This window comes from Cebus imitator, unplaced genomic scaffold (assembly GCF_001604975.1).
Source record: "Cebus imitator isolate Cc_AM_T3 unplaced genomic scaffold, Cebus_imitator-1.0 Scaffold309, whole genome shotgun sequence".
Taxonomy (NCBI): Eukaryota; Metazoa; Chordata; class Mammalia; order Primates; family Cebidae; genus Cebus; species Cebus imitator.
In genome coordinates this window covers 1029139-1053887 of record NW_016107624.1, presented here as the reverse complement: position 1 = coordinate 1053887, position 24749 = coordinate 1029139, and the positions used below count along the sequence as shown (strand labels likewise).

The 24749-nt window shown below is 50.7% G+C and overlaps 1 protein-coding gene across 4 annotated transcripts; it reads left to right on the top strand.

Annotated features, from left to right (window-relative positions):
* Positions 1-249: 249 nt before the first annotated feature.
* On the top strand, positions 250-24219 carry TRAF1 (TNF receptor associated factor 1). Of its 4 annotated transcripts, none has more exons than XM_037729513.1 (9): positions 250-380; positions 3171-3306; positions 3551-3915; positions 5569-5656; positions 15939-16004; positions 16519-16929; positions 18404-18581; positions 20411-20559; positions 22929-24219. In XM_037729513.1, exons 3-9 carry the CDS (start codon positions 3776-3778, stop codon positions 23145-23147), a joined length of 1251 nt encoding a protein of 416 aa, XP_037585441.1. In that variant the 5' UTR covers positions 250-380; positions 3171-3306; positions 3551-3775; the 3' UTR covers positions 23148-24219. The 4 variants fall into 4 exon arrangements, with proteins under 4 accessions (XP_037585441.1, XP_037585440.1, XP_017358790.1 ...); XM_037729512.1 differs by lacking the exon at positions 250-380 and adding an exon at positions 2086-2175 and having other exon boundaries at positions 2295-3306; XM_017503301.2 differs by lacking the exons at positions 250-380; positions 3171-3306 and adding an exon at positions 2335-2413.
* The last annotated feature ends 530 nt before the right edge of the window (positions 24220-24749 follow it).

Below are 24749 nucleotides of genomic sequence, written 5' to 3'. Positions count from 1 at the left end.
CTACTTGGTTATTGCGTTTCCAGGACTTGTAACTGGGGAGGAAAAACAGAATTTTACAGAAATATGCTTGTGGTCTGCAGGTACAAAGATATGCTTGATGTCTTATAACCGAAGGAGGAGTCCGTGCTGGGTCTGCTTTTTATCTAAACACAGTTTACAACTTAGCCTGGAATGTAAGATAAGCTCGGCAGCTGTGAGCGATCTAAACTAAGCCAGGGGAGGTTGCTTGCTTCTTTGCTCACTATGATAATTCTGGGACTTTGGTTCAGAGTTTATTATTTATTAAGATTTAATATTTATTTTCCCCCTCAATTGCTCCAACCCAGTAAGCTTGGGCCAGCCTGGCACTGTGCTAGGATCTCTGGAGAAATCCAAGAAGGGTAAGACTGGGATTTCGGGCAGGCAAGGGGACCAGGGTGGGGGCTCCAATTCCCGGTTTGTGTTTGTGTTTTCAGGGGGCAATTTACCGAGCACTAAACACGCGCAGGCGCCGCACCAGGTGCCAGGAGCCCCTCACGCAGAGGAGCGGCGTCCACGCGTGTCAGTTAACAGTGGGCGCACAGTGCCCGTGGCGCCGCAGACCCGGGCCTCAGCCTCAGTTTCCCCGCATGGGGATCGCTCGCCCCGCCCCGGGGCGGCCCGGGGAGCAGCCCCCGGCCCCGGCCCTGCCTCCCCGGTTTCCGCCTGCACGGCTGCGGCCTCCACACCCCACCGGAAGCTCCCGGCGGGGCAGCGGGGATGCGGTGGCAGAGGCGGCGCCGAGGTTGCCTGCCCTGCACCCCGGCGCCAGAACCGCAGGGCGGCTCCCGGCCCCCTTCCTCGCCCCGGACGCCCCGGTCCAGCTCGCGCTCGCTGAGGCGGGGACTCCCCGGGCGCGGCCGGGGACCTGGAACCTCGGCTGCGGAGCCCGCCCCCGGACTCACTGTCCCCAGCCTCGGCGCCCCGGGCGTTCCTCCCTCCCCGCAGGCTCCGGCGCTGCCCGTCTCCCAGCGCTGCGCTGGCAACGATTTGTGGAGGTGGCGACGCGGCAGTCCCCGCCCTTGGGCAGGCTCCCGGACGGGGCTGGGGACTCAGACAGGCAACCGGGCCTGCGGAGCCGGGCGGCCGGGGTTGTGCTGGCGCCGGCGGGCGCGAGGAATCACAGAGCGGGGCGCCCAGCCTCATCAAGGGGCAGCCCACGGAGACTTCCCAGGGGAGTTGTGTCTGGTGCAGGGGGCCCCGAAGGACGAGTGGGAAATGGGGACACGCGACTCAGAGACTCCTCGTGGTTGGAGCCGATGGAGGCTCAGCATGGAAGAGAAACGGGTCACGGAGACGGATAAGGAGCCACCAGAGACTCGGGGGAATTCCCCCCAGAGGGTGCGGGAAGCCGGGGAAAGGAAGGGATTCCGAAGGAAGGGCTGGGAGCCGGGTCAGGTGCCGGCAGGACGGCTGGTTGGATAGAAACTGGGACAGGCCCAGTGCATTTGGAGTCCTCGACATTCGTATAAACTTGGAGAGATGGTTCCCTGGCGATCCAGGTGCCTGTATAGACAATATTTTCTAGAAGTTCTACCGTTAAGTGAGGAGAGAGAGTCGATGTGGAAATTGGAGACGAGCATAAAGAGTGATTTGAAAGCAGGCGTGGTTAGAGGACTGGCTCTGGGTTCAGGAGTCCCCACTCACCAGCTGTGAGACCTTGAGCAAGTCACTTAACCTCTCTGTGCCTCGGTTTTCTCATCTGTAGGATGGGGATGATGATGGCAATACCTGCTTCATAGAGTGAAAATTAGATGAGATGATGTCCATAAAATTACATAATACAGCACCCAAAAGTAGTACTAGTTATTTTTCCCTTTTCTTATTAGAGCAGCTTGGGCACATTTTGATGGCCATGGGAATGAGCAGGTAGAGGGTGGTATTGAGGCCAAAGGAGAGAGAAGGGACCCAGAGATGGCGAGATCAGTCTTGGGTGCCTGCTCCCAAACCAGGGGAAGGAGGGAACAGGTAGGGCTGCAGGAAAGTTTGCGGGTGTGGGGTACACAGTTAAAGGGAGTGTCTTCTGATAGTCTTGGTGCAGGTCTAGAGGTCGTTTGCTATACAGGTGGAGGTTCCGATGTACACTGCGGCAGTAAGATGCCATGCATGCCCTCTTTGCCACCAGCCTGTGGCAGCCCCAGTATTACACCATGGCAGGTGGGCAATTTAATGTATCTCAGGTCAGATGACCTGCCCTGCCAACCTTTGAGGCTCCAGTTGAGAGATGTGAAAACACAGTATAAGCATAATGCACCACTTTAATCCTTTTCTCTGAGGAGCTGGAAGGCCTGTAGCCATCATCTGAGCCAAATGTCAAAGACTTTCAAGTACTACGCGCCACGCCACACTTTGACCCACCATCTCATTTAGTCATCACAACAATTGGGTGAAATAGGTATGACTGTCTCATTTTACAGATGCAGAATATGAGCTTCAGGGAAGGTAAGAGGACCTTGTCCCAGGGGCCACCGTTAGTAAGTGGTGGACCCAGAATCCCAACTCAGCGCTGTCTGACCTTAAAACCCATGATTTGAAACCATCATGAAAGTTTGCAAAACCTCTGTAGCAGCCCAGCAGGATGGAAAGGTGTGTAGGGATCATCTCAATTTGATAGATGAAACAAGAGCTGGGTACTCTGATCTCCATCCCAGGCACACAGAGCTTGGGACCCCACAGCCCTGGTGCAAATCCCACTCCACCACCAGAGGAGCTGTGCCTCTGGACCAAGCATCTTGCTTCTCTGACCGTATATACGGCTGCAGAAGAATTCCTTGCCCATAAACTGCTGCCCAGCACACAGTAGACATGCAGGAGCCATCGTTCTCAAGCTGAACTTTTCCTGAGAACATGGATCTTGTATTTGTTTAGTGCTTTGTTCTCCTTGAGGCAGCGACGTGGTGACGCCTGACCTGAGCATGTAGCCACCTATGACTTCCTGAGTGGGGTGATCGGGGAGGGCCCTGAGGAGTCTGTGGTCCTAAGGCCTTGGATTTCAACGGAGAGTCATGGTGTCACCGTGACTGTTCAGAATGCCATGAGGTGTTGGGTCATCAGAGGCCTTCCTGCTCCTTCTGGTTACCTCAGTCCCAGGAGAGATAGGGTCCCAGAATTTTAGAGCTCAGAGGCCACCTGTTGCAACTTCTTTTTTACAGAATGGGTCATCCAAACCCACAGTGAGGAAGTGACTTCTTGAGGTTACCCAGATGCTCTGAACAGAGCAGAGTGAAAGCGCCTAGAACTTAAACTTTTGGACCTGCCTCCAACACCCTGGGGATTTCCACTAGGAAGGTGAGCACCCCCACTGAGAATTCCAGGCTGCTCAGAGGTGCCAGGGAACACAGACCAGGGGCCAGCTGTGGCGCCCTCCTCTAATGTGCCCAGGGAGGTGGGGGAAGCCAGCGGTAGCCTGTGATTCTTAGCCAGGGGAACTCTCACTGTGCTTTCTGAGAGTCTGTGACATGGCTCATTTTCTCTGACTTGCTCTCTTGCTTTTTCTCACTCTAAAATAAAAAATGACTGGACACTCCTAAAGCCTTCAGTCACCATCCAGGGGATTTTTATCACCACAAAGGGTAATTCCTGCTCCATCCCTGCTGTGACTCAGCTATGACGTTGAACCACACAAGCCAGAGAGAAGAAGATAAAGTCATCAGACTCCTACTCACCAGAGAGTGAAGCCCAGGGCAGGACTCCACAGAGCTGGTCCCCTGCCCTGGAGGAACTTAGACAGGCCCTCTGGCCAGCCTGGAATCCTGAGATGGCCTCCAGCTCAGGCAGCAGCCCCCGCCCGGCCCCTGATGAGAATGAGTTTCCCTTTGGGTGCCCTCCCACCGTCTGCCAGGACCCAAAGGAACCCAGGGCTCTCTGCTGCACAGCCTGTCTCTCTGAGAACCTGAGGTGAGGTGATGGAGGAGCGGAGGGCGGGCAGAAAGTGGGTGCCAGGGAGGGACCCCTGATGGAAGGTGATGAGCCGAGGAGCCTGTGACCTCAGGCAAGTGACTTTACTTGTCTAGGCCTCAGTTTCCACACACCCTTTCTCACACTCCCTGACACTGCCCTTCTGGCTGTGGTGGGAGGAGAGGAAGCCACAGAAAGGCGTCGGCTCCCACCTATTTTACAAATGAGGACACTGAGGCCTAACAGAGAGATTAGGTCAGCTTTGGACGGTTTCCTGGCAAATGTGCCCTTAAACTGCCTCATGTGATGACCTTTTGTTTGTGGTTTTATAGCTTAAGAAGGTGGGAAAGCTGAATCAGGCAAGTGAGAAGTTCAAATATGTCGGCAAAGGAGGCTGTGGGATAGCGAGGAGAGGCTGTGGCGGTGGAAAGGCCAGCCGGGGGGTGGAGGAGCGGAGCTTGACTGGTTTTACCCCCAAGCTCAGGCTCTGATGGTGGATCTCCTGGTCTCCCCTTTCCATCCTTCCAAAACCTGGCAGAGGAGGGAGCTGATTGGAAGTTGGAAGGCCGAAGCCTGAGGCCTAAGTCCTGAAGAACTTCTACTCAGCTCTGCTCCTGACTCACTCTACCTTGGAATCCACATGCCCTCTGGGACCTCATTTCCTCACTTGTAAAACGGGCTATCTCAGTATCGGGTCAGAGACACCAGGAGCTTTGTGAAAACACAGGTTCTGGCCGGGCACAGTGGCTCACGCCTATAACCCGAGCATCGGCAGGCCAAGGCAAGAGGATCACTTGAGGTCAGGAGTTTGAGACCAGCCTGGCCAACAAGGTGAAACCTCACCTCTACTAAAAATACAAAAATTAGCTGGGCCTGGTGGTGCACACTTGTAATCCCAGCTACTCGGGAGGCTAAGGCACAAGAATGGCTTGAACCTGGGGGCAGAGTTTGCAGTGAGCTGAGATCACACCACTGCACTCTAGCCTGGGCGACAGAGTGAGATCCTGTCTCAAAAAATAAAAACCCAAAAACAAAACAAAAAAAAAAAACACGGGCACCTAGATGTCACCTGTTAGAATCTGACACCCACTCCTGATTAAGAACCTCCAGGCCAGCTGTTCTCTGAGGCCCCCCTTCTTGTTCTAATAGGCCATGATCCTCTGTTAATCACTAAAAATATGAAACCAAAATCAAATGGAGGACCAAATGAGAAGAGCAAGTATAGTCACATGTCAACAATCTCTTGCCTAAACCCTTGGCATCAGATGTGTTTTGAAATTCAGAATTTTTTAGAAAAGCAAATCAGGGCATCACCTAATTCCTCAGGCAGGGAATGGAGCAGCGCCTTGTAATCAAGCACATTAATGTTTCTGCAATGAAACCTGTAAATATTCACGCTAAGTGGGGCAGGTAAGGGCTATAATAGCTTCCGGTCAGTGCAGTCAGGGCAGATTTGGCAGCCCAGGAAGCTCACTGCAAACCACTGAAAAATGTGGGATGCTCGGCACTTTTGCGATGTAGGAACTGGCTCTGGGATTGTGAACGTACGCGATCACCACCTGCTGACGCTTCAGGCTTCTGGAGCTGTCAGGAGAGTGGATGGTGCAGGGAGCTAGAGTGCATCACTCCAGTGCTTTGTCCCTGTTTCCCCAGGAATGGCGAGGATCGGATCTGCCCCAAATGCAGAGGGGAAGGCCTCCAGTCTGTAAGCCCAGGAAGCTGTCTTCGAACTCAGGAGAAGGTATGTTGGCCCATCACAGAAAAGTATGTCCATTGTCTTGACTTTTCCAGGTTGAAGCTGAGCAGACAGCTGCCTGCTCCACCCCTGGCAGGCACCTCCCTCCTAGTTCTGAGTCTGGACTGAATTCGCTTTATAAGGAGTGAGGAAACTGACGTTCACAGTGGTGAAGTGTCTTGCCCAAAGCCACCTGGCAATAGACTTAGGGTGACAGCAATCCAGTCCGGGGTCCGCAAACTGTGGCTTATGGGACACCTCTGGCCTACCACCTGAGCAACGAGCTAAGAATGGTTTTTATATTTTCAAATGGTTGAAAAAATCAAAGGAATGATAGGCCATGCGTACTGACCTGTAATTTCTCGAGGCGGAGTGAGGCTGCTCTCTCACTGTGTGGTCTGGTGCACTGCTAATGTTCCCAAGCCACAGCTTGCTTGTCTGTAAATCTGTTTTCTGCATCACAGAATTGTTATGAGGCCTAATTAATAATCATCAAAAAAGTTATTATATTAACAAATACACACCCCTTGGTAAATGACAAACTGTTACTGAATTACATGCCTGTAATTCTGAAGTGTTAGAATTCAAATTACATAGAATTACATACCTGTGGCCAGGCATGATGGCTCATGCCTGTAATCCCAGTACTTTGGGAGGCTGAGGCAGGCAGATCACAACGTCAAGAGATCGAGACCATCCTGGCCAACATGGTGAAACCCCGTCTCTACTAAAAATATAAAAATTAGCTGGGCGTGGTGGCACACACCTGTAGTCCCAGCTACTTGGGAGTCTGAGGCAGGAGAATCACTTGAACCTGGGAGGTGAAGGTTGCAGTGAGCCGACACCAAGCCACTGCACTCCAGCCTGGCAACAGAGCAAGACTCCATCTCCAAAAAAAAAAAAAAGAATTACATGCTTGTAATCCTCACACTTTGAGAGGCTGAGGTGGGCAGATAGCTTGAGCCCAGGAGTTTGATACTAACCTGGGCAATATGGTGAAACCCCACCTTTAAAAAATATACAAAAACTAACCCGGAGTGGTGATAGATGCCTGTAGTTCCAGTTAGTCTGGAGGCCAAGGTGGGAGAATCACCTGAGCCCGGGAAGGTTGAGGCTGTCGTGAGCCATGATCACGCCACGACACTGCAGCCTGGGCAGCAGAATAAGGCCCTGTCTCAAAAAAACAGAAAAAGATATTTGGGGACACATGAAAATTACATAAAATTGAGTACTTGTAACAGAGACTTCAAAGCCCAAAATATTTATGTCCAGCCCTTTACAAAAATACTTAGCAAACTCCTAATCTAGATGGTTCAGTCTGCCTCTGTTTGCCCTTAGGCAGGGAGAGACCATGATCAGCTCACCTCTTGGGCTCTGCCAAACTGTGCATCTAGGGATAAGAGACACCTTTGGAAGTGTGATAGGCCAGAGAAACATTTTCAGGAGCTACAATTTAGAACCCTGGCCCTCCCCAGCTGACCCTCATAGGTTACACGTCCAGCTCAGAGGTTCCCACATGCTATTGAGGACTGATCCATTCCCATCAGCTCATGACAAAATGATAAAAATAAGGCAATTAGGCCGGGTGTGGTGGCTCACGCCCATAATCCCAGCACTTTGGGAAGCCGAAGCAGGCCAGATCATGAGGTCAAGAGATCGAGGCCATCCTGGCCAACATGGTAAAACCCCGTCTCTACTAAAAATATAAAACTTAGCCAGACGTGGTGGCACGCACCTGCAGTCCCAGCTACTTGGGAGGCTGAGGTGGAAGAATTGCTTGAACCCAGGAGGCGGAGGTTACAATGATCCGAGATTGTGCCACTGCACTCCAGCCTGGCGACAGAGCAAGACTCCGTCTCAAAAAAAATAGATAAATAAGGCAATTATATAAATGAGTTTATGTAAACTAAATTCTTTCCATTTATAAAATCAACCTTTACTCTGAGATTCTGTCCATCCTATGCATGTCTTTGCATAAATGAAAGGATGTAATAGTAGATGATAGTTTTTGGTAAAGCCTTTACTAAGTAAAATTAAAAAGATAGCAATCTTTTTGTTAATCTCTCAGGTTAAAAAACACACTTGTATTGGTCCATGAATTCAAGCAGGCAGGAGTTGCTGCTCAAAATCAAATCCTCTTGTTTACACATGGGGCCCTGGGACCCACAGAGGAGTCTCAGTGCCCAGCCACCCTCTCTGCCTCCACTGTGAGGTGCCTGGCTCCTTTCAGCCAAAGCCCTCTTCTTGCAGAAAACTGTGGCCCAGGGATCAGGACCCTGATGTCCAGGTTGTGCATAACTCTCTGCTTGGGTGGAGGCAACTCCCAGGCCCTGTTTCTGCATCTGTAAAATGAGAATATTAAGTTGGCTCTGCAAAACCTTTCCAGGATCTGTGATGTCCAGGTCACAGTAGCAGTGCCGGCAGGGCAGCTATCCCCCTACCCTTGGACCAGAGGCAAGCGAGTGTCCACACCTCCTTCTCCTTTCTCTGAGCTGGTCCCTCTCATTCAGAAGGTTCAGGGGACTTTCCTGTCCCACCCAGAGCTGGTTTTGAGCATTCTCCCATCTGCTTTTCAGCAGCCCTTCCATCCGCAGTTTCCTCAGGGAGTAAGAGTAAGGATCAAATGCATGTTCTTGGAACTTTCCACTCTGCAATGTGGTAAGAGTTAATATGACACGCTGATTGGTGGAGTAACTCCCTGACCCTCCCTGTTTGGCTCTTGGTGGACTGGCTGTGAGACACAGGCAGACCCTCAGCTCTCTGTGGGCCACTGTCCCCACTTGCAAAAGGTCTTTACCTGCTTAAATGCTCTAAGAGTATTGTTTTTAGTTTGTTTTATTCTTTCCTCTTAACAAAATTAATATACATTTGTTGTGTAAATCTTAGATAATATAGATATTTTAATATCTCTTAATCCAATGGCTTTTTTTTCATCTTTTTCAATCAGATAAAAGTAGAAGTGTTCTGATGGAGGGGGAGCCTGGAGCCCCCGCCTGTCAATTGCTGCATTTAACAATTAAGGGGTTCTGGGGACTCCTAGGGCCCTGCAGGGCACAGTTTGAAACTTGCTGCCTTAAGCCAAATGAAGGGACTTTAATGGTAGAATTACAGGCACCCTGACAGGCTATGGGATGGGAGAGGAAGCTGCCTATATTTGGTAGCAAAGAAGTCTTCTTGAATGCAGGCAGACCTCTGAGAGACATTAGCCCCCTCCCCTCTCTGCAAGGTGGCTTCCCCACCTTGCAGACTCACCACTGTACTCTGGGTGAAAAGCTGGGGCGGGGCAGCAGTCATGATCTGATCACCTACACAAAACCACAGAGGGGAAGGACCAGGGACTCCTCTCACTTTTACCCCGAAGGGAACTTTGGGGAACTTTTGACCACAGGAAAGTGGCTGATGATAAGTCAACCTTTTGCATGTGTGGTAATTCCTAAGTTTGCCTGCACATCTGGGGCAACCTGGGAAATGGAGGCAGGGTAGAGGGCTGGGCCATCCCTCCTTGCAGAACTTCCCATGCCATCTGCTTATCAGTTTGTCCTCAGCCTCTGACTTCATCAGATGATTATCTCCCGAAGAAGTGACCAGAGCCATGGACCAATTAATTAATGTAAGAAGTGCGTATTAAAGGATCAATGTTGACCTAGTTAGAGACTTGATACTTGCCTGACATGATCTTAGAAGTGACAGTGAAGGAGGGAATGACCAGGGGCTGGAAAATAACCTTCAGTCCTGTCTGCTGAGGACCAGCAAATGGATTGTTTCTCCTACTCTCTTCCCTCTGAGGCCCTTTCAGTAAAGTCAAAGGCAAGCTGACATCTGATGCCAGTAGCTCACAGTAATGCCTTCATTTTTCTAGAGTCAGAAAATGACAGGCGTTTAAACTGTCTAGTCCAATTTCTGTTCTGTACTGGACTCCTGCTACGTGGCTCCGTGTCCTTCTAATGGCAGAGAGCTCATTACTCCATGAAACAACCACACCCACCCTGGGGGGCTCTGTTGCAGCATTCTCCTCTTTCCTTGTACTGAGCTGAAGTCTGTCTCCCTTGAGGCCACGAAAGGCAACCTAGCCTCCTGTCCCATGAGTCAGTCCTGCCTCCGTGGAAAGACACTGAGCAGTCTTTCCCCAGTCTCTGTGCATTTGGGGTAAATGTGCTCCTGTTTATCTGTGTTCCTTGAAGTGTGATGCTTGGGAATAAACCCCCAAAACTTACACTTCTGAGCTTGACAGTGTTCATCTGTAATCGCTCCAATCCTGTGACATCCTGTGCGGCGGGTGGTGGCCATAGCCCTGCTTTACCAATAGGTAGTATTTTGAGGCTCCATGAGGAGGTGTGCCTGGACCAGTCACACAGCAAGTAGGAAGCAAAGCCAAGCTCTAACCCATGGCTCCTGAGCTGCTGGCATCTTCTCTATGCTGCTTCTACACAAGGAACCCTCCCCCAAATGTTTCATACATGTTTCAATAACACAGTCACCCTTTAGTGCAGGAGTCCACCCAGTGCTGTGGAAGAAACAGGAATGGGCAAGACTACTTTCAACCAGGAGAATCAGGCAGGGCTTCCTGGAGGAGGCGGCAGTTGAGCTGAGCAGAGGCTGACAGAGAGTTTACTAGCCTGGTTACAGAGGGCAAGAATGGGTGGACAGTGGCAGACTGACTAAGCTCCCCGTGTGACTGTAGAGTACCCCCTCAGCACCAGCTAAGATCCGAGCCCAAGCAGCCCCTCCAGGCATCCCTGACCTCAGCCTAGCGTAGGGGTAGGCAGTGCCTGGCATGTTCAGATCCTCTTTGTCCCATGCAGGGGCCGCAGAGAGGTGGCACTCATGCTCCCAACATCCTCTTAACACTCACATTCCCAGAGGCCCCTGGTCTCAGAATGGGGCCCCCCACTAGGGCCCACTGTGACCCCACCACAAAGGGCCTGGGTAGCCAAGGGTGGCTGGAAACACCACACACCCAGAGACTCCTCAGACCCAAACAGAAGAACAAGTGTTCCCTCAGGGCTGGGAATCTGTTTTCTCTGTTTCTGTCTCCTCCTTGGAGGAAATTCCACTGCACACTTTATTTTTAGCAATTTGCAGGCAGTGAGGCTACTCACACAGGGGCCACTTGTGACACCAGACGTGTACCAGGGTTGGCCCAGGACAGATGCCCTATTCTTCCCCTGCAACACAATCAGATTCCTGATTCCCTCTCCTGTCCCCTCCGTCCCCGGCCTGAGGTGAGGCCACCCCAAGCAAGGAGGCTGTGGTGGGGAGGACGGAGCCTACACATGGACTCCAGGCTCCTGGGCTCGCCTCGCTGCCCCGTTGCCTCCTGCAAGTCACTGATCACCCCTGGGCTTTGGCTTCTGCACCGACACAGGGAAGCAGAAGCTCAAAGCCCCAACCTCCTCCCCATGGCTGTGAGGATCTGATGGGACAGTGTCTACACGAGTGCCAGGTCAGCACCAGGCCTTGCAGGGGCTCACAGCTATGGGAGAGAATGCGCAGGTGCGCCCGGCTTCTCGGCTCACAAGCTCGGTGTGGCCTTAAACAAGCCATTCCCTGTTTCTGCCGGTATTAAGGCGACACTAATCCAGCCCTGCCTCCCTCAGAGGATTGCTGCGGGGATCCTATGGGACAACATTCAAACATGTTTTGGTCCTGTTCATTTAGGAATGTTCCTCACTGCCTTGAAGAAATCCAGTGGGAAAAATAGAGTTTTAGAGAATTTGTTGTTAAGAGTTTGTGATGTGAGGATGAAATGAGATACACGTATATGACAGCCTTTGGGGGACTGGGACTGGCAGTGCTTAATCCATAGGAATAATAGTATCACTAATTAATACTAATAGTATTAGTACTAATTAGTATTCTTAGTGTTATTCTTAGTAGTATTCAACAAGTATTCAGTAGTAGTACTGAATAATTTCAATAAATATGAGCCATTATTGCTAATACTAGTAATAGCCATAATTGCTGTTACTAATACGAATAATGGCGCATATTTATTGAACACTGTGTTAGGCAGAATAATGTCCTCCAGAGATGTCCACATGTGAACCCCCAGGACCTGTGAGTATGTGACCTCGCATGGCTCTATGCATCTGCTAGGGCTGCCATAACAAAGTGCACAGACTGGGCGGTGTAAACAACAGAAATGTATTTCCTCACAGTTCTGGAGGCCAGAAGTTTAAGGCAAGGTATTGGTGAGGTGGTTTCCTCCAAGGCCTGTCTCCTTGCCTTGACATGACCATCCTTTCCCTCTGTCTTCACCTGGTCCCTCTTCAAATCTCTTCTTACAAGGATACTGGTCACATTGGATTAGGGCCCACCCTGAATGACCTCATTTAATTTAATTAGCTCTTTAAAGACCCTATCGCCATCTTCTGAGATACAGGGGGTTAGGACTTCAACATATGATTTGGGTGGCGGATGCTGAGTCTGAATGGCAAACAGACTCCACAGACACGATTAAATTAAGGATTCTGAGAAGGGGAGATGACCCTGGATTATCCAGTCTGGCCCAAGGTAATCCTAAGGGTCCTCAGAAGAGGGAGATGAGAATCAGATAGAAGGGGAGATGCTCCACTGCTGGCTTTGAAGATGGAGGAAGGGACCACAAGCTGAGGAGTGCAGGCAGCCCTGAGAAGCTGGGAAAGGGAGGAAGCCATTCCCCTTGGGCCTCCAGGAGCAACACAGTCCTGCTGATGTTTCCATGTTAGGACCTCTGGCCTCCAGAACTATACGATAATAAAGCTGTGTTGTTTTAAGCCATTAAGTTTGTGGTATTTTGTTACAGCAGCAATAGGTAACTAATACCCGTGCTTATATGTATTATCTCGTTTAATCCTCACAATAACCCTACAAGGGGGATATATATTATTATTATCCCTATTTTGCAGATGAGGAAACTGCAGCACAGAGAAGTTGATAACTATCCTCAGGCCACAAAGCTAGTATGTGAAATGACAGAAACAAGCTCTGAACCCCAAAAAGACTGGCTCCAGAGGCCATACCCTGAACTCCCGTGCACTCTAAGGAATGAATAATGATGATGGAAAAGCCTCTCAAGTCACCCTGTCCCTTCCTCCAGCAGCCGTTCAAGGCTCATCACAGTCCACATCTGTACACACGTCACAGAAGGAGGCCCCTACATTTGTATAGCATTTTACTCTCTGAAACAGGCATTTGCTGTTTACACAATACCAGGAAGGCTCCACTGCTAAAAGACACATCCCCTCCACCTGCAGGGTGATGTCTGGAATTTCACTCGTAGCTTGATCATTTCACGTTCTTATCCCTTTAATGACTCTCCCATCAAGCTTCAACACTTAGAACCGCGGAGGATTGGATCATGGACCCGTGGGGAGTGGTGGGACCGGAGAGGCTACCCCAAGTGTGTTCGCCCAGCAGCCAGGTCCACACCTAGCATCAGCTCCTCCACTGTTCTCACATGTCAAAAGCTACATGTTGGGAGAGGTTTCATCACCACAGACTTCCCGAAGCCAGCACGGTCTCCCTGCCAAGGCCGCCCTCTGCCTGCCCTCCATAAAACATCTGTTTTCTATTCTTTGTTGGGAACAACTTGTCCCTGAAGCCCTAGGCAGTTGAGGGGGGTCAGGGTGGCCTTTGCTGGGCTATGTTCTGTCTGTGTCCCAAACCAACTGTACTCATTAAGCCCACAGCTCTCTGCTCATGTTACTTTTAAAGAATAATAACTAGTGTGGCTTTTTGTATTTGCTCAGTCCGAAAGACCTCTGTCCTCCCTTGCTTTCATCCAAATCCCCTTTCACGTGGTTCCATGAGATTATTCTCTCAAAAACAAACAAAAAAAAATAACAGAGTGCTTATAGAATCAAGATATTATTTATATGCAATAAAACTCACTCATTTTTAGTATACAGTTTGATGAACGTAAATAATCACGTGACCGCGACTACAATCAAGGGGTAAACGTTTCTGCACAGGATAAAGCTGCTTTCTGCCCCCACATAGCCACTCCCCTCCCTGCCCACAGCTCCCGGCAACCACCGATCTACTTACGGTCACTCTAGTTTTGCCTTTTCTAGAAGCTTGTAAGAATGGAAATGTGTAATATGTAGTCTTTGGTGCTGTCTTCTTTCACTTAGCATAATGTTTTTGAGGTTCATCCACGTTACTGGTATTTAATTCCATTTGGTTGTTCTGTAGCATATACAGACCAATTTGTTTATCCACTCACCAGTTGATGACACGTTTGGGTTGCTTTGAACAAAGACGCTATGAACACTCACATACACATCTGTGTGCAGACATTATGTTTTACTTTCTCTTAGGTAAGTTCCTAGGCGTGAAATGTGTGGATTGTATGATAACTTTATAAGTATGGTTTTTTTGTTTGTTTGAGACACAGTCTCACTCTGTTGCCCAGGCTGGAGTGCAGAGACACGATCTCAGCTCACTGCAACCTCTGCTTCTCAGATTCAAGCAGTTCTCCTGCTTCAACCTCCTTAGTAGCTGGAATTACAGGCACATGCCACCACACCCGGATAATTTTTTTGTATTTTTAGTAGAGACGGGGTTTCGCCAGGTTGGTCAGGCTGGTCTTGCGCTCCTTACCTCATGATCTGCCCACCTCGGCCTCCCAAAGTGCCGGGATTACAAGCCTGAGCCACCACACCCAGCCATAAGTATGGTTTATAAGTAAATTATTTTATAAGTATGGTTTAACTTTATAAGATACTTTCATAGATTGTATCTGTTATTTTCCTTTTTTTTTTTTTTTTTTTTTTTTTTAAGAGAGACAGAGTCTTTCTCTGCTACCCAGGCTGGAGTACAGTGATGTGATCATAGCTCACTACAGCTTTGAACTCCTGGACCCAAGTGATCCTGCTACCTCAGCTTCCCAAGTAGCTGGGACTATAGGTACACACCACCAAGCCTGGCTAATTTTTAAATTTTTTAAAGTAGAGACGAGGTCTTACTATGTTGCCCAGGGTGGTCTTGAACTCCTGGCCTCAAGCACGATCCTCTTGCCTCAGCCTCCCAAAGGGTTAGGATTACAGGTGTTAAGCCACTGAGCCTGGCCTTGCCCATTTTTCATTGGGTCATTTGTCTTCTTATTAGACTGTAAGAGTTTTCTATATATTCTGGATACAAGCCATTTTGAAGATGCAATCGTGTGCCACATAACATTTCAGTCAGCACCGGACTGCATATACGATGGTCCCAGAAGAGTAAAGTACTGTACTCTCACTGTATTTTTTCTATGTTTAGATATATTTAGTTACACACGGGATCATGTTACAATTGCCTACAGTATTCAGTATAGTCACATGCTGTACAGGTTTGTAGCCTAGGGCCAATAGGCTATCACAGAGTTTTGGTGTGTAGCAGGGTATACCATCTAGGTTTGTGTAAATACATTCTATGATGATCCCACAATAATGACACATTTATCAGAACGTATTCCTGTTGCATGACTGTATATGTTTTGGAAAAACTTTGCTCCCATCTCTCCTGGGCTGACTCCTGTTAAGAGGTAGTGATGTGCATGGGAGGGGCCCTGTGGCTGTGCTGCCTCCCAGCTCTGCCTCCTTGGGCAAATCTCTTCCCTTCTGTGAGCCTCAGTTTTTTCATAAGTAAAATAGAAGTAAAAACCCACCCTCTCTTCCCCACCATGCTGTAAGGAGCCCTGCGAAGAATTACGACCATGAAAGCATTTGGTAAATGCTTCAGACCTAAATAGGCTAACAGTGGGGTCAAATTGCTATTATAATAGTACTGAAGACCCCTCTGTGTCCCTTCCCTCAGCTGGACGTTATCTGGAAGGGAAAGTTGTGCAGAGTGGACGCATCTCAGTCAAGGATAGACGACCAAGGAGGGATGCAGATGGGAATTGTGTGCACACCATTCCCCATAGGCTTCAGGAGGAGGGAGCAGCCAGTGTGTTCCGAGTGTCTCCGCTGTGCCGGGCACTGCCCTCAGCACTGGGAATGTGCCATGACCCTCACAGAGCCCCTCCGACCAGTCAGGGCAACCAGAGAGTGAGTGATGGTTACAGAGCTGTGCGGACTGTGCGCTGACAGGAGAAATAGCAGTACTATCCAGGATCACAGTCAGGGCCCAGGTCCTGGTTTGAAGGAAAGTCATGGAAGGGTGGAAGCTTGAAGAGTAGAAAGGAGGTAGCCAGAGGGAACAGCATCTGCAAAGCTGTGTGGCCCAACTCATCTCCTGCCTTGGTGGATCCTGGTATATTGCAGAGAGGCCCCAGGGTAGCCACAGGGATCGCTATAACATTCAGTAACGTGATTATTATTTCCAGGCTCACCCAGAGGTGGCTGAGGTTGGAGTTGGGTGCCCCTTTGCAGGTGTCGGCTGCTCCTTCAAGGTAAGAACCTGAGTGTGAGAAAGGAGATCTGTCCACTACGGTTCTGGACCTCTGGGTCTCCCCACTGCAGCCCCTCTAAGATTTTCCCATAACATCAGCCCACTTATCTGGATGTCCCTTGTACTAATGACTTTCCCAAGCATTAGATCCTACTATTAAGCCATGATAGTACTTAGGGAAGTTCTTCTTAATGTCTCACCTAAGCATTGGCAGAACATCACTAAAATGACCCCCACCCGACCCCTGCCGCTTCTCTCCATGGTCCTGAATCACCCTTGCACTCCAGGGCAGGGCAGAATTAGAGGCTGCGATGTATATGGCTCATCGTGGGCATATCTGATGCCAGGATCTTCCTCCTCAATCCCTCTCACTGTACAGAAACCCACTCTTCTTTGCTGGGTGAATGGATCTGACTTTCCTTGGGGACTTTTGATAGCAGGGCTCTCCACTGCTCTCCGCTGTTCCCCTGTCCTCCCTCCACTGTTTACACTGATCAGCCCCACTCTCTTGGCAGGGGAGCCCGCAGTCCATGCAAGAGCATGAGGTCACCTACCAGACCTCCCACCTAAACCTGCTGTTGGGGTTTATGAAACAGTGGAAGGCCCGGCTGAGCTCTGGCCTGGAGTCTGGGCCCATGGCCCTGGAGCAGAACCTGTCAGACCTGCAGCTGCAGGCGGCTGTGGAAGTGGCGGGGGACCTGGAGGTAGACTGCTACCGGGCACCCTGCTCCGAGAGCCAGGAGGAGCTGGCCCTGCAGCACTTCATGAAGGAGAAGCTTCTGGCTGAGCTGGAGGGGAAGCTGCGTGTGTTTGAGAACATTGTTGCTGTCCTCAACAAGGAGGTGGAGGCTTCCCACCTGGCCCTGGCCACCTCCATCCACCAGAGCCAGCTGGACCGTGAGCGCATTGTGAACTTGGAGCAGAGGGTGAGTGTAGGAGGCAAGTTTGCTTTCAAGCCTGGCTGAGCCCCATCCTGACTCCAGAGCAGCAGACAGGCTTCTTCCTAATCATTCATCCTGCTTAGAGCAGTCACTCCATCAAAACATATCTCCCCTTTCCCCCACACCCTTCCAGGAAGAGCACTGAGTTAGAAGCTGTAGTCAAGGTCACAGCTCCCCATCCAGTGCTTCAGTTCCTTTGCTTGAACTTTTGTGATAAGACACCACCTCCTTGAGCAGCTCATTCCATTGCAGGACATATTCCACGATTAGCAAGTACTTCCTTACACTAAGCTAAAATCGGCCACTCTGTCTCTTCCCTGCATTGTGCCTGAACCTGCCCCTCAGAGCCCACAAGACAACTCCACCTTCTAGTCCCCACAACTTCAGGGACAGAGAGTTGGATTCTGTCCTATCTGAGTGCTTCCCTTTTCAGACTAAAAGCCCCGGTGCCTTCACCTCTTCTCAGAGCATGCTGCTTCACATTGCCCTCCTATGCTCTGGCTCCACCTCTAAAGAATTCTGTATGCTTGGAGTGTGGTCCCAGGCTGACCAGATAATCCACTATCGACAGTTCTTGCTCCAGCAGGGCTGTCTCCTCCTTTATTCTAGAGCGTATACTTTCCTTAATGTAGCCACTTACCATTCTAATGTTGCTTCTTTTGGAGTAACATTAACATTACATCATTGTCTCATATTGAGTTGGGCCTGGATTTTAGTTTCTGCTTCACCATTACCATTGTCTGCCTCACCATTCGCGGTTACCATTACAGCAGGTGCTCAGAGCCACCTGCCATGTGGGTCTGAGCAAGTCACTTTCCCCCTGGGACCTCAGCTTCCCCATCAGTAAAATTAAGGATTAAATTTTCTTTAAGGACGCTCATTTCCATTCATGGCTTCCCTACCTGAACACACTCAAGAATAAATTTGTATTCTTTCCATTTTATTGGGGAAATCTATTAGAAGAGCCAGGCACTGAGTTGGAGTGACTGAGACTTTATTTATGTAACTCTTGCCCCAGTCAAAAAGTGGGCTACCTGAAAGCCACAATTGTGTCATCATTTCACCCACAGACTTCCTGGCTCTACTTTTACATGCCAGGCACTACGCAGGGTGTGGACAGCAAGACAAAATGAGCCCCCGGTGGAGGAGACCATCTGGTAGACAAGGCAGAAAAATATGTCTCATAAAATCATAGTAAGGGCTCTGTAAGAGCATGTTGAGAGAGAGCAGCTGAACTAGGACAGTGGTTGAAGGCTCCCAGATGAGGGGCCTGGATTCCTGGTGGATAAAGAAAAGGAAGGCCAGGCAGAGGGCAGCACATTCAAACACAGACGCATGTGCCTGAGTGAGGCGTGGTCGGGAAAGCATATTTGGGGCTGATCAGTCTCCACATCCTGCCGTCCCCATCCCATCCCCAAGCCGGGTTCTGGTGCTCCTAGCTGAACAGCCTTCCCTACAGGTGGTGGAGCTGCAGCGGACCCTGGCCCAGAAAGACCAGGCCCTGGGCAAGCTGGAGCAGAGCTTGCGCCTCATGGAGGAAGCCTCCTTTGATGGCACCTTCCTGTGGAAGATCACCAACGTCACCAGGCGGTGCCAAGAGTCAGCCTGTGGCAAGACTGTCAGCCTTTTCTCCCCAGGTAACACCTCCCAGGGGCACAGAGGACCCAGGAAGCAAGCAGTGAAAACAGCCAGCTCTGTGACAGCCGTGCTGTGTCCAGTTTAGGCTGGTGCCCATTCAGGCCACTCGCCATGGCTGGGAACCATGCAGGGACCTTGGGGTTTGTGGGGGAACCGTGCTGTGCCCTGTGGCTCTCAGCCACACACAGCAGTGGCCCAAGCTGACTGACATTCAGGCCCCTCTCTTCCCTGGATGTCAGTCATGTTCTGCAAATAGGAAGCAAAATTGTTACCCACTTCATGGATTTGGGATGTGATGGTAAGTGTGCTGTGGGTGGATGAGATGGATGTGGATGATGATTTTCACAAGTGAACACCGTAGGGCCCCTGGCCTCAGAGAGCTGACAGTCTGAAATAAGATTAGAGAGCTGAGTAAGACACGTGCATTTGTATACAATTGCAGTTAGCAAGTGAATCAGTGTCTTACTCATTTCTTACTCATTTCTGGGGCCCCTGGGCTTGGCACAATGTCTTGCATAATTACTTGGTAAGTGTTCCTCTTAATTAAATGATATCTGTTAATATAACAATGCATATATTTGTGCAGAAAATGAGGCAGTGACCTGGGTGCAGTGGCTCATGTTTGTAATCCTCACGTTTTGAGAGGCTAAGGCAGGAGGATCATTTGAGGCCAGGAGTTCAAGACCAGCCTGGGCAACATAACAAGACCCCATTTCTACAAGAAAAAAAAATTTAATTAGCCAGGCATGGTGGCCTGCACCTGTGGTTCTTGCTACTTAGAGGCTGAGGTGGGAGGATCACTTAAGGAGTTCGAGGCTGCAGTGAGCTATGATGGTGTCACTGCACTCCAGTCTGGGCAACAAAGCAAGACCCTGTCTCAAAAAAATTTTTTTAACCGAGTCAGGAGCGTTTGTCACACTCCCAGAGCAGGGCTGGGACCCCTTTCCTGCAGGAGCAGTGCTCATCCTGCTCTGTGAGGACAGCCTCTTCATGGGGTGGCCTCGAGCCCTGCTTGTAGACTTTTTCCCTCAATTCTTTTCAAAGAAGGAAAAAGGAAGCAGTGCCTTGGGCTTCCTGTTCTACCAAAACGTAATAGGCATCACACCCTCCTCTACCCCCTTCCTGCCCACCCCCATCCACATCCCAGTCAGCCCTCCCAGAAGGACCCTCTGCCAGAGAACATGCTCTCGTGAGATGGCCCCTTCAGCTGCCCAGGGAGTTTCTGTGCATCATCACTAGGGATGATTCATCCCTCAAAGGTTTTTGCCACCTGAGGATGGCTGGCAGAACTGCGAGTCACCCCATGTACCCCCAGCCTGCAGGGGACCCCGACCAGTTGGCATAGGGCAGCAGAAAGAATCCAGTGCTGGGAGGCAGGAAGCCTGCCCCCTCATTCTTGCTGGGCCCCCAACACACTGTGAGATGGTGACCAGCCACTTTCTTTCACCCAGCTTGGTTTCCAGACTAAAATGTAGGTTGGTTAGATCAGTGGTTCTCAGAGTGTGGCCCTAGGGCCAGCGGTATTGGCAACCCCTGCAAACTTGCTGGAAATGCCAACTCTCAGTTCCCACCCCAGGGTTACTGAGTGAGAAACTCTGAGGGTGGGGCCTGGCAGTATAGGACTTGGATGGCCAGGGGACAAACCCTGAGCTAGATGATCCCCAAGAGCCCATTCCTCTCTGACACCCTAGTCGAGAAGAATGTTGGGCTCTAACCCCATATTTCATGGTTGTGAGCCACTGACCTTGGGCTTGCCTAACCGCTGGGTCCCCGTCCTGCATCTGCAAAGTCCAGCACTTCCCAGCTGCCTCAGGCTTCTGCATTTCAGCATTCTACACTGCCAAGTATGGCTACAAGCTGTGCCTACGGCTATACCTGAATGGAGATGGCACTGGAAAGAGGACCCACCTGTCACTCTTCATTGTGATCATGAGAGGGGAGTATGATGCGCTGCTGCCGTGGCCTTTCCGGAACAAGGTACGAGTGTGGAGACGCAGGGGTAAGGTGGGGAGCATGGGAACCTGAGTCCTAGGCCTGGGTTGGCAATGAGTTGACCATGTGACATGGAAAGTCCCCCCCACCATGCCCCTGCTCTGTGTTATCAGTCTCCTTTTTTATAAAACAATCAGATCTGGTAACTAGGGCTCCCTCCAGCTCCATGAGTCCAGGAGCTAAAATGTCCGGAATCTTCCTGAAGGTTATATAGAAATAAAATTCATAACCAGGTGCAATGCCCCACATCTGCAATCCCAGCACTTTGGGAGACTGAGGCGGGAGGATTGGTTGAGCTCAGGAGCTTGAGACAGGCTGGGCAACATGGCAAGACTTCATCTCTGCTAAAAATAAAAATCATTAGCTGGGCGTGGTGGCACGTGCCTGTAGTCCCAGCTACCTGGGAGGCTGAGGCAGGAGGATTGCTTGAGCCTCCACTAAAAATACAAAAAAATTATCGAGACCATCCTGGCTAACACAGTTGTCCAAGAGTAGGGGCAGGGAGAGATGCACAGAAAGAGCACAGAGGAGTTTGGGAGCAGCAAAACTATTCTGTTTGATACCGTTATGGTGGATGCATGCCCTTATGCAGTTGTCAAAACCCATAGAAGTTGAAATACCAAGAGTAAATGCCAATGTAAACTGTGGACTTTGGATGATAATGATGTGTCAATACAGGTTCATCAATTGTTACAAAAGTACCACTTTGGAGGGGATGCTGATGGTGGGAGAGGTTGTGCATTGGGTGGGGGCAGGAGGTATATGGGAACTCTGTGTTTTCTGCTGAATTTTGCTTTGAACCTAAAACTGCTTTAAAATATAAAGTCTATTAGGCCTGGCATGGTGGCTCATGCCTGTAATCCCAGCACTTTGGGAGGCTGAGGCGGGTGGATCACAAGGTCAAGAGATCGAGACCATCCTGGCTAACATGGTGAAACTCTGTCTCTACTGAAAATACAAAAAAATTAGCCAGATGTGGTGGCATGCACCTGTATTCCTAGCTACTCAGGAGACTGAGGCAGGAGAATCTCTTGAACCCAGGAGGTGGAGGTTGCAGTGAGCCGAGATCACGCTACTGCACTCCAGCCTAGGCAACAGAGAGACTCCGTCTTGTAAAAGAAAACATAAACAAAATAAAGTCTATTAAAAATTATTGACCAGGTGCAGTGGCACACACCTGTAATCCCAGCACTTTGGGAGGCTAAGGTGGGTGGATCACCTGAGGTTAGGAGTTTAAGACCAGCCTGATCAACATGGTGAAACCCCGTCTGTAGTAAATACAAAAAGTTACCCAGGTGAGGTGGTGCATCCCAGCTACTTGGGAGGCTGAGGCAGGAGAATTGCTTGAACCCAGAAGGCAGAGGTTGCAGTGAGCCAAGATTACACCGTTGCACTCCAGCCTGGGCAACAAGAGCAAAACTCTGTCTCAAAAAAAAAAAAAAAAAATTCTTATAGAGGGGTTTGGGGGATAGACGTTCCCTGTGGGTGAACAGCAGCATTGCGTGAGTGCAGAGTGTCAAGAATAGAGACTTCAGGTCCTGGGAAACAGGTGGGGCAGGGCAGGTGTGCCATGAGAATCAGTGGGTCCTCCCACCCCCAGCAGTTCCCAAAGGCGCTGGGGAGATTTTTAAAACACCAACGACAGAATCTTACCCCGTAAGTGATAAGGCCTGAGCATCAGGATTAAGTCTCCCCAGGGGCTTCTAATGTGCAGGATTGAGGACTGCTTCAGTTGGCAACGGGAAGCCATTCAGGGTCCTGATGGGCATTTCAGAGACAGGTGCCAGGGAAGAGGGTTTGTGTCACTTTCAGACAGTCAGCTTCTCAGGGGAACCTCTATCTGCGCTGTGTATACCAAAGGCTCCACAAATGTCTCAGGACATGGATGACAGCCCCTCGTTAGAAGACCTGTGTGTTCTGACCCTTCTCCCTTGCCCCAGGAGGTTCCAGCTGTAGCTGATGAAGCAAAACTGTCCACGCCAGAGGGGGTGTGATAGGTTATTGCATCCGCCCACCTTGTCAGTGCTTCAGTCACACCTTTCGCCCCAACAGCCAATCAGACTTGACTGGGGCATCAGAACCTTCCCGCTTTCTGCTGGGTGGAAGGAACATCTGATCCCCATCATAGAACAGCCCCTGAAGTGCACTCAGAATATCAGGTGATGTGGGCTCCCTGAGCCTGGCCATACACCAGCTGTGCTCCTTACCTGGCTTCTCTGACTCCGAATCCATCTGAGCCAAGGGTCCGAGGGGCTGCATAGGCGGTAGGCATGGAGCACAGCTCTGAGCCCAAGCCTGGGCCTCCAAGCTGCTCTGCTATTGGGCCTGATCTCCCACCTGTCCCTTCCCTTCAGGTCACCTTCATGCTGCTGGACCAGAACAATCGTGAGCACGCCATCGATGCCTTCCGGCCTGACCTGAGCTCAGCGTCCTTCCAGAGGCCCCAGAGTGAAACCAACGTGGCCAGTGGCTGTCCACTCTTCTTCCCCCTCAGCAAGCTGCAGTCACCCAAGCACGCCTACGTGAGGGACGACACCATGTTCCTCAAGTGCATTGTGGAGACCAGCACTTAGGGTGGGCGGGGCTCCTGAGGGAGCTCCAACTCAGATGGGAGCTAGTGAGAGGACTGTGATGCCCTGCCCTTGGCGCCCAAGACCCCAGAGCACCAGGATGGGCAAAGACTAGCACTATCCGAGCAAGACTGAGGGGTCGACTATTGGCTGGCTATCTGGTTAGGATGGCAGGATGTAGGCTGGTCCCACAAAGGCAAAGGGTCAGAAGGAGACAGGCAGAGCTGCTCCCCGCTCTGCACTGACCCTGTAACACCAGGAGGCCAGGGGGCCACTCCAGCCCCAAATGTCAAGGTGGACTATCACCAAGATGGGAAGAAAATGGAACCAGGCCTGGAACTGTGGGACTTAAGCAGAGAAGCTCTCGGGCTAGGAAGTTCTCTGCAGGGCCACCAGGGAGACCTGGACACAGGCCTGCCCTCCTCCTGTCCAGGGTCAGAAACAGGACTGGGTGAAAGGGATGGGGGGGCCGTGTGAATGCAGTCTGTCCAGGCCTGAACTGAGTTCCCTGTCACTGGAGGTGAACAAGCAAATCCAGAGGGCTCCAGTGGGACTTCAAATTGAGGGTTGGAATTGAAGACTTTTAAAGTTCCTTCCAGCCCAGAAAGTCTGTAATTCTAGGCCTCCTGGCTCAGGTGAGTCCTAGAGTTACAGGGGGTTCTGGAAACATTCAGGAGCTTTCTGCCCTCCCAGCTCCTCACTCATCTTCAATAACCCCTGCTGGACTAGCCTGGCCTGCAGGGCACCTGCCACCCTGGGCCTGGCAGCTCAGCTTCCCCAACACGCAGGAGCACACACAGCCCCCTCGTCCTGTGCCTCCACCAGCCAAACACCACTTCACTTCCTGCAGGTGAAACCCGGTCACTGTGAGCTCCCAGGTGCCTTGAGAAGGAGAGGGGCGTAAACCTTGCTCTTCCTGCCTGGAGGCCTCACCTCTGGTGCTTTCCAGAGTCCCACATCACTTGATTAACTGAGGCAGCCACTTCTCTTAGCAGACTGATCAGGACCTCCAAGCCACTGAGCAACGTATAACACCAAAAACAATTTTTGGAATCTCTTTTGAAGTTTTCCTAAAGTGTATGGTTTGGGAGTTGTTTGTACTGAGCCAGGTTTGAAAAGGCCATTGCTGAGTTTGAGGTGGTGCCACCAATTTTGCAGGTGGCATCAGAAGCTGGCATCCTGGCAGGAACATACCCTCTTGACCCCAGTCTTCTCTTTTCTATGATGAGACCCACCCCGGCTTGCCTCCCTCCCTGGGTTCTCTGACCCTCAAAGGAGATGCCACACAGGAGAGACTGGAGAGAGAGAAGCCTGGGTAACGCTGCCTGCCTGTCATGGCCTGCTGGTGGCCCACAACTATCTTCTCACCTCAGAGGCCACACCCAGCTTTCCAGAGACGCCGAGACAGGTCAGGACCCTACCACTCGCCCACCACCCTCCCGACAGCTTACTCTTCCTCCACTGCTGAGCCTCCACTAGACTTCAGTCCTTAAACTGCTAGGGTTCCTTCTGTAAAATGGGTCAGTAGCCCTTCCTTTTCTCTCCAGCCCAGCATGCAGGAGGATCAAAGGAGGTGAGGGAGCACTGTGGCACAGCAGGCTCCAT

Excerpts from the sequence above, each read along its gene's own strand:
- TRAF1 (XM_037729513.1), top strand. The coding sequence starts at position 3,776 with ATGGCCTCCAGCTCAGGCAGCAGCCCCCGCCCGGCCCCTGATGAGAAT. Across the intron at positions 16,930-18,403 it reads TTGTGAACTTGGAGCAGAGG|GTGGTGGAGCTGCAGCGGAC; the intron begins GTGAGTGTAGGA and ends CCTTCCCTACAG. Across the intron at positions 20,560-22,928 it reads CGTGGCCTTTCCGGAACAAG|GTCACCTTCATGCTGCTGGA; the intron begins GTACGAGTGTGG and ends CCTTCCCTTCAG.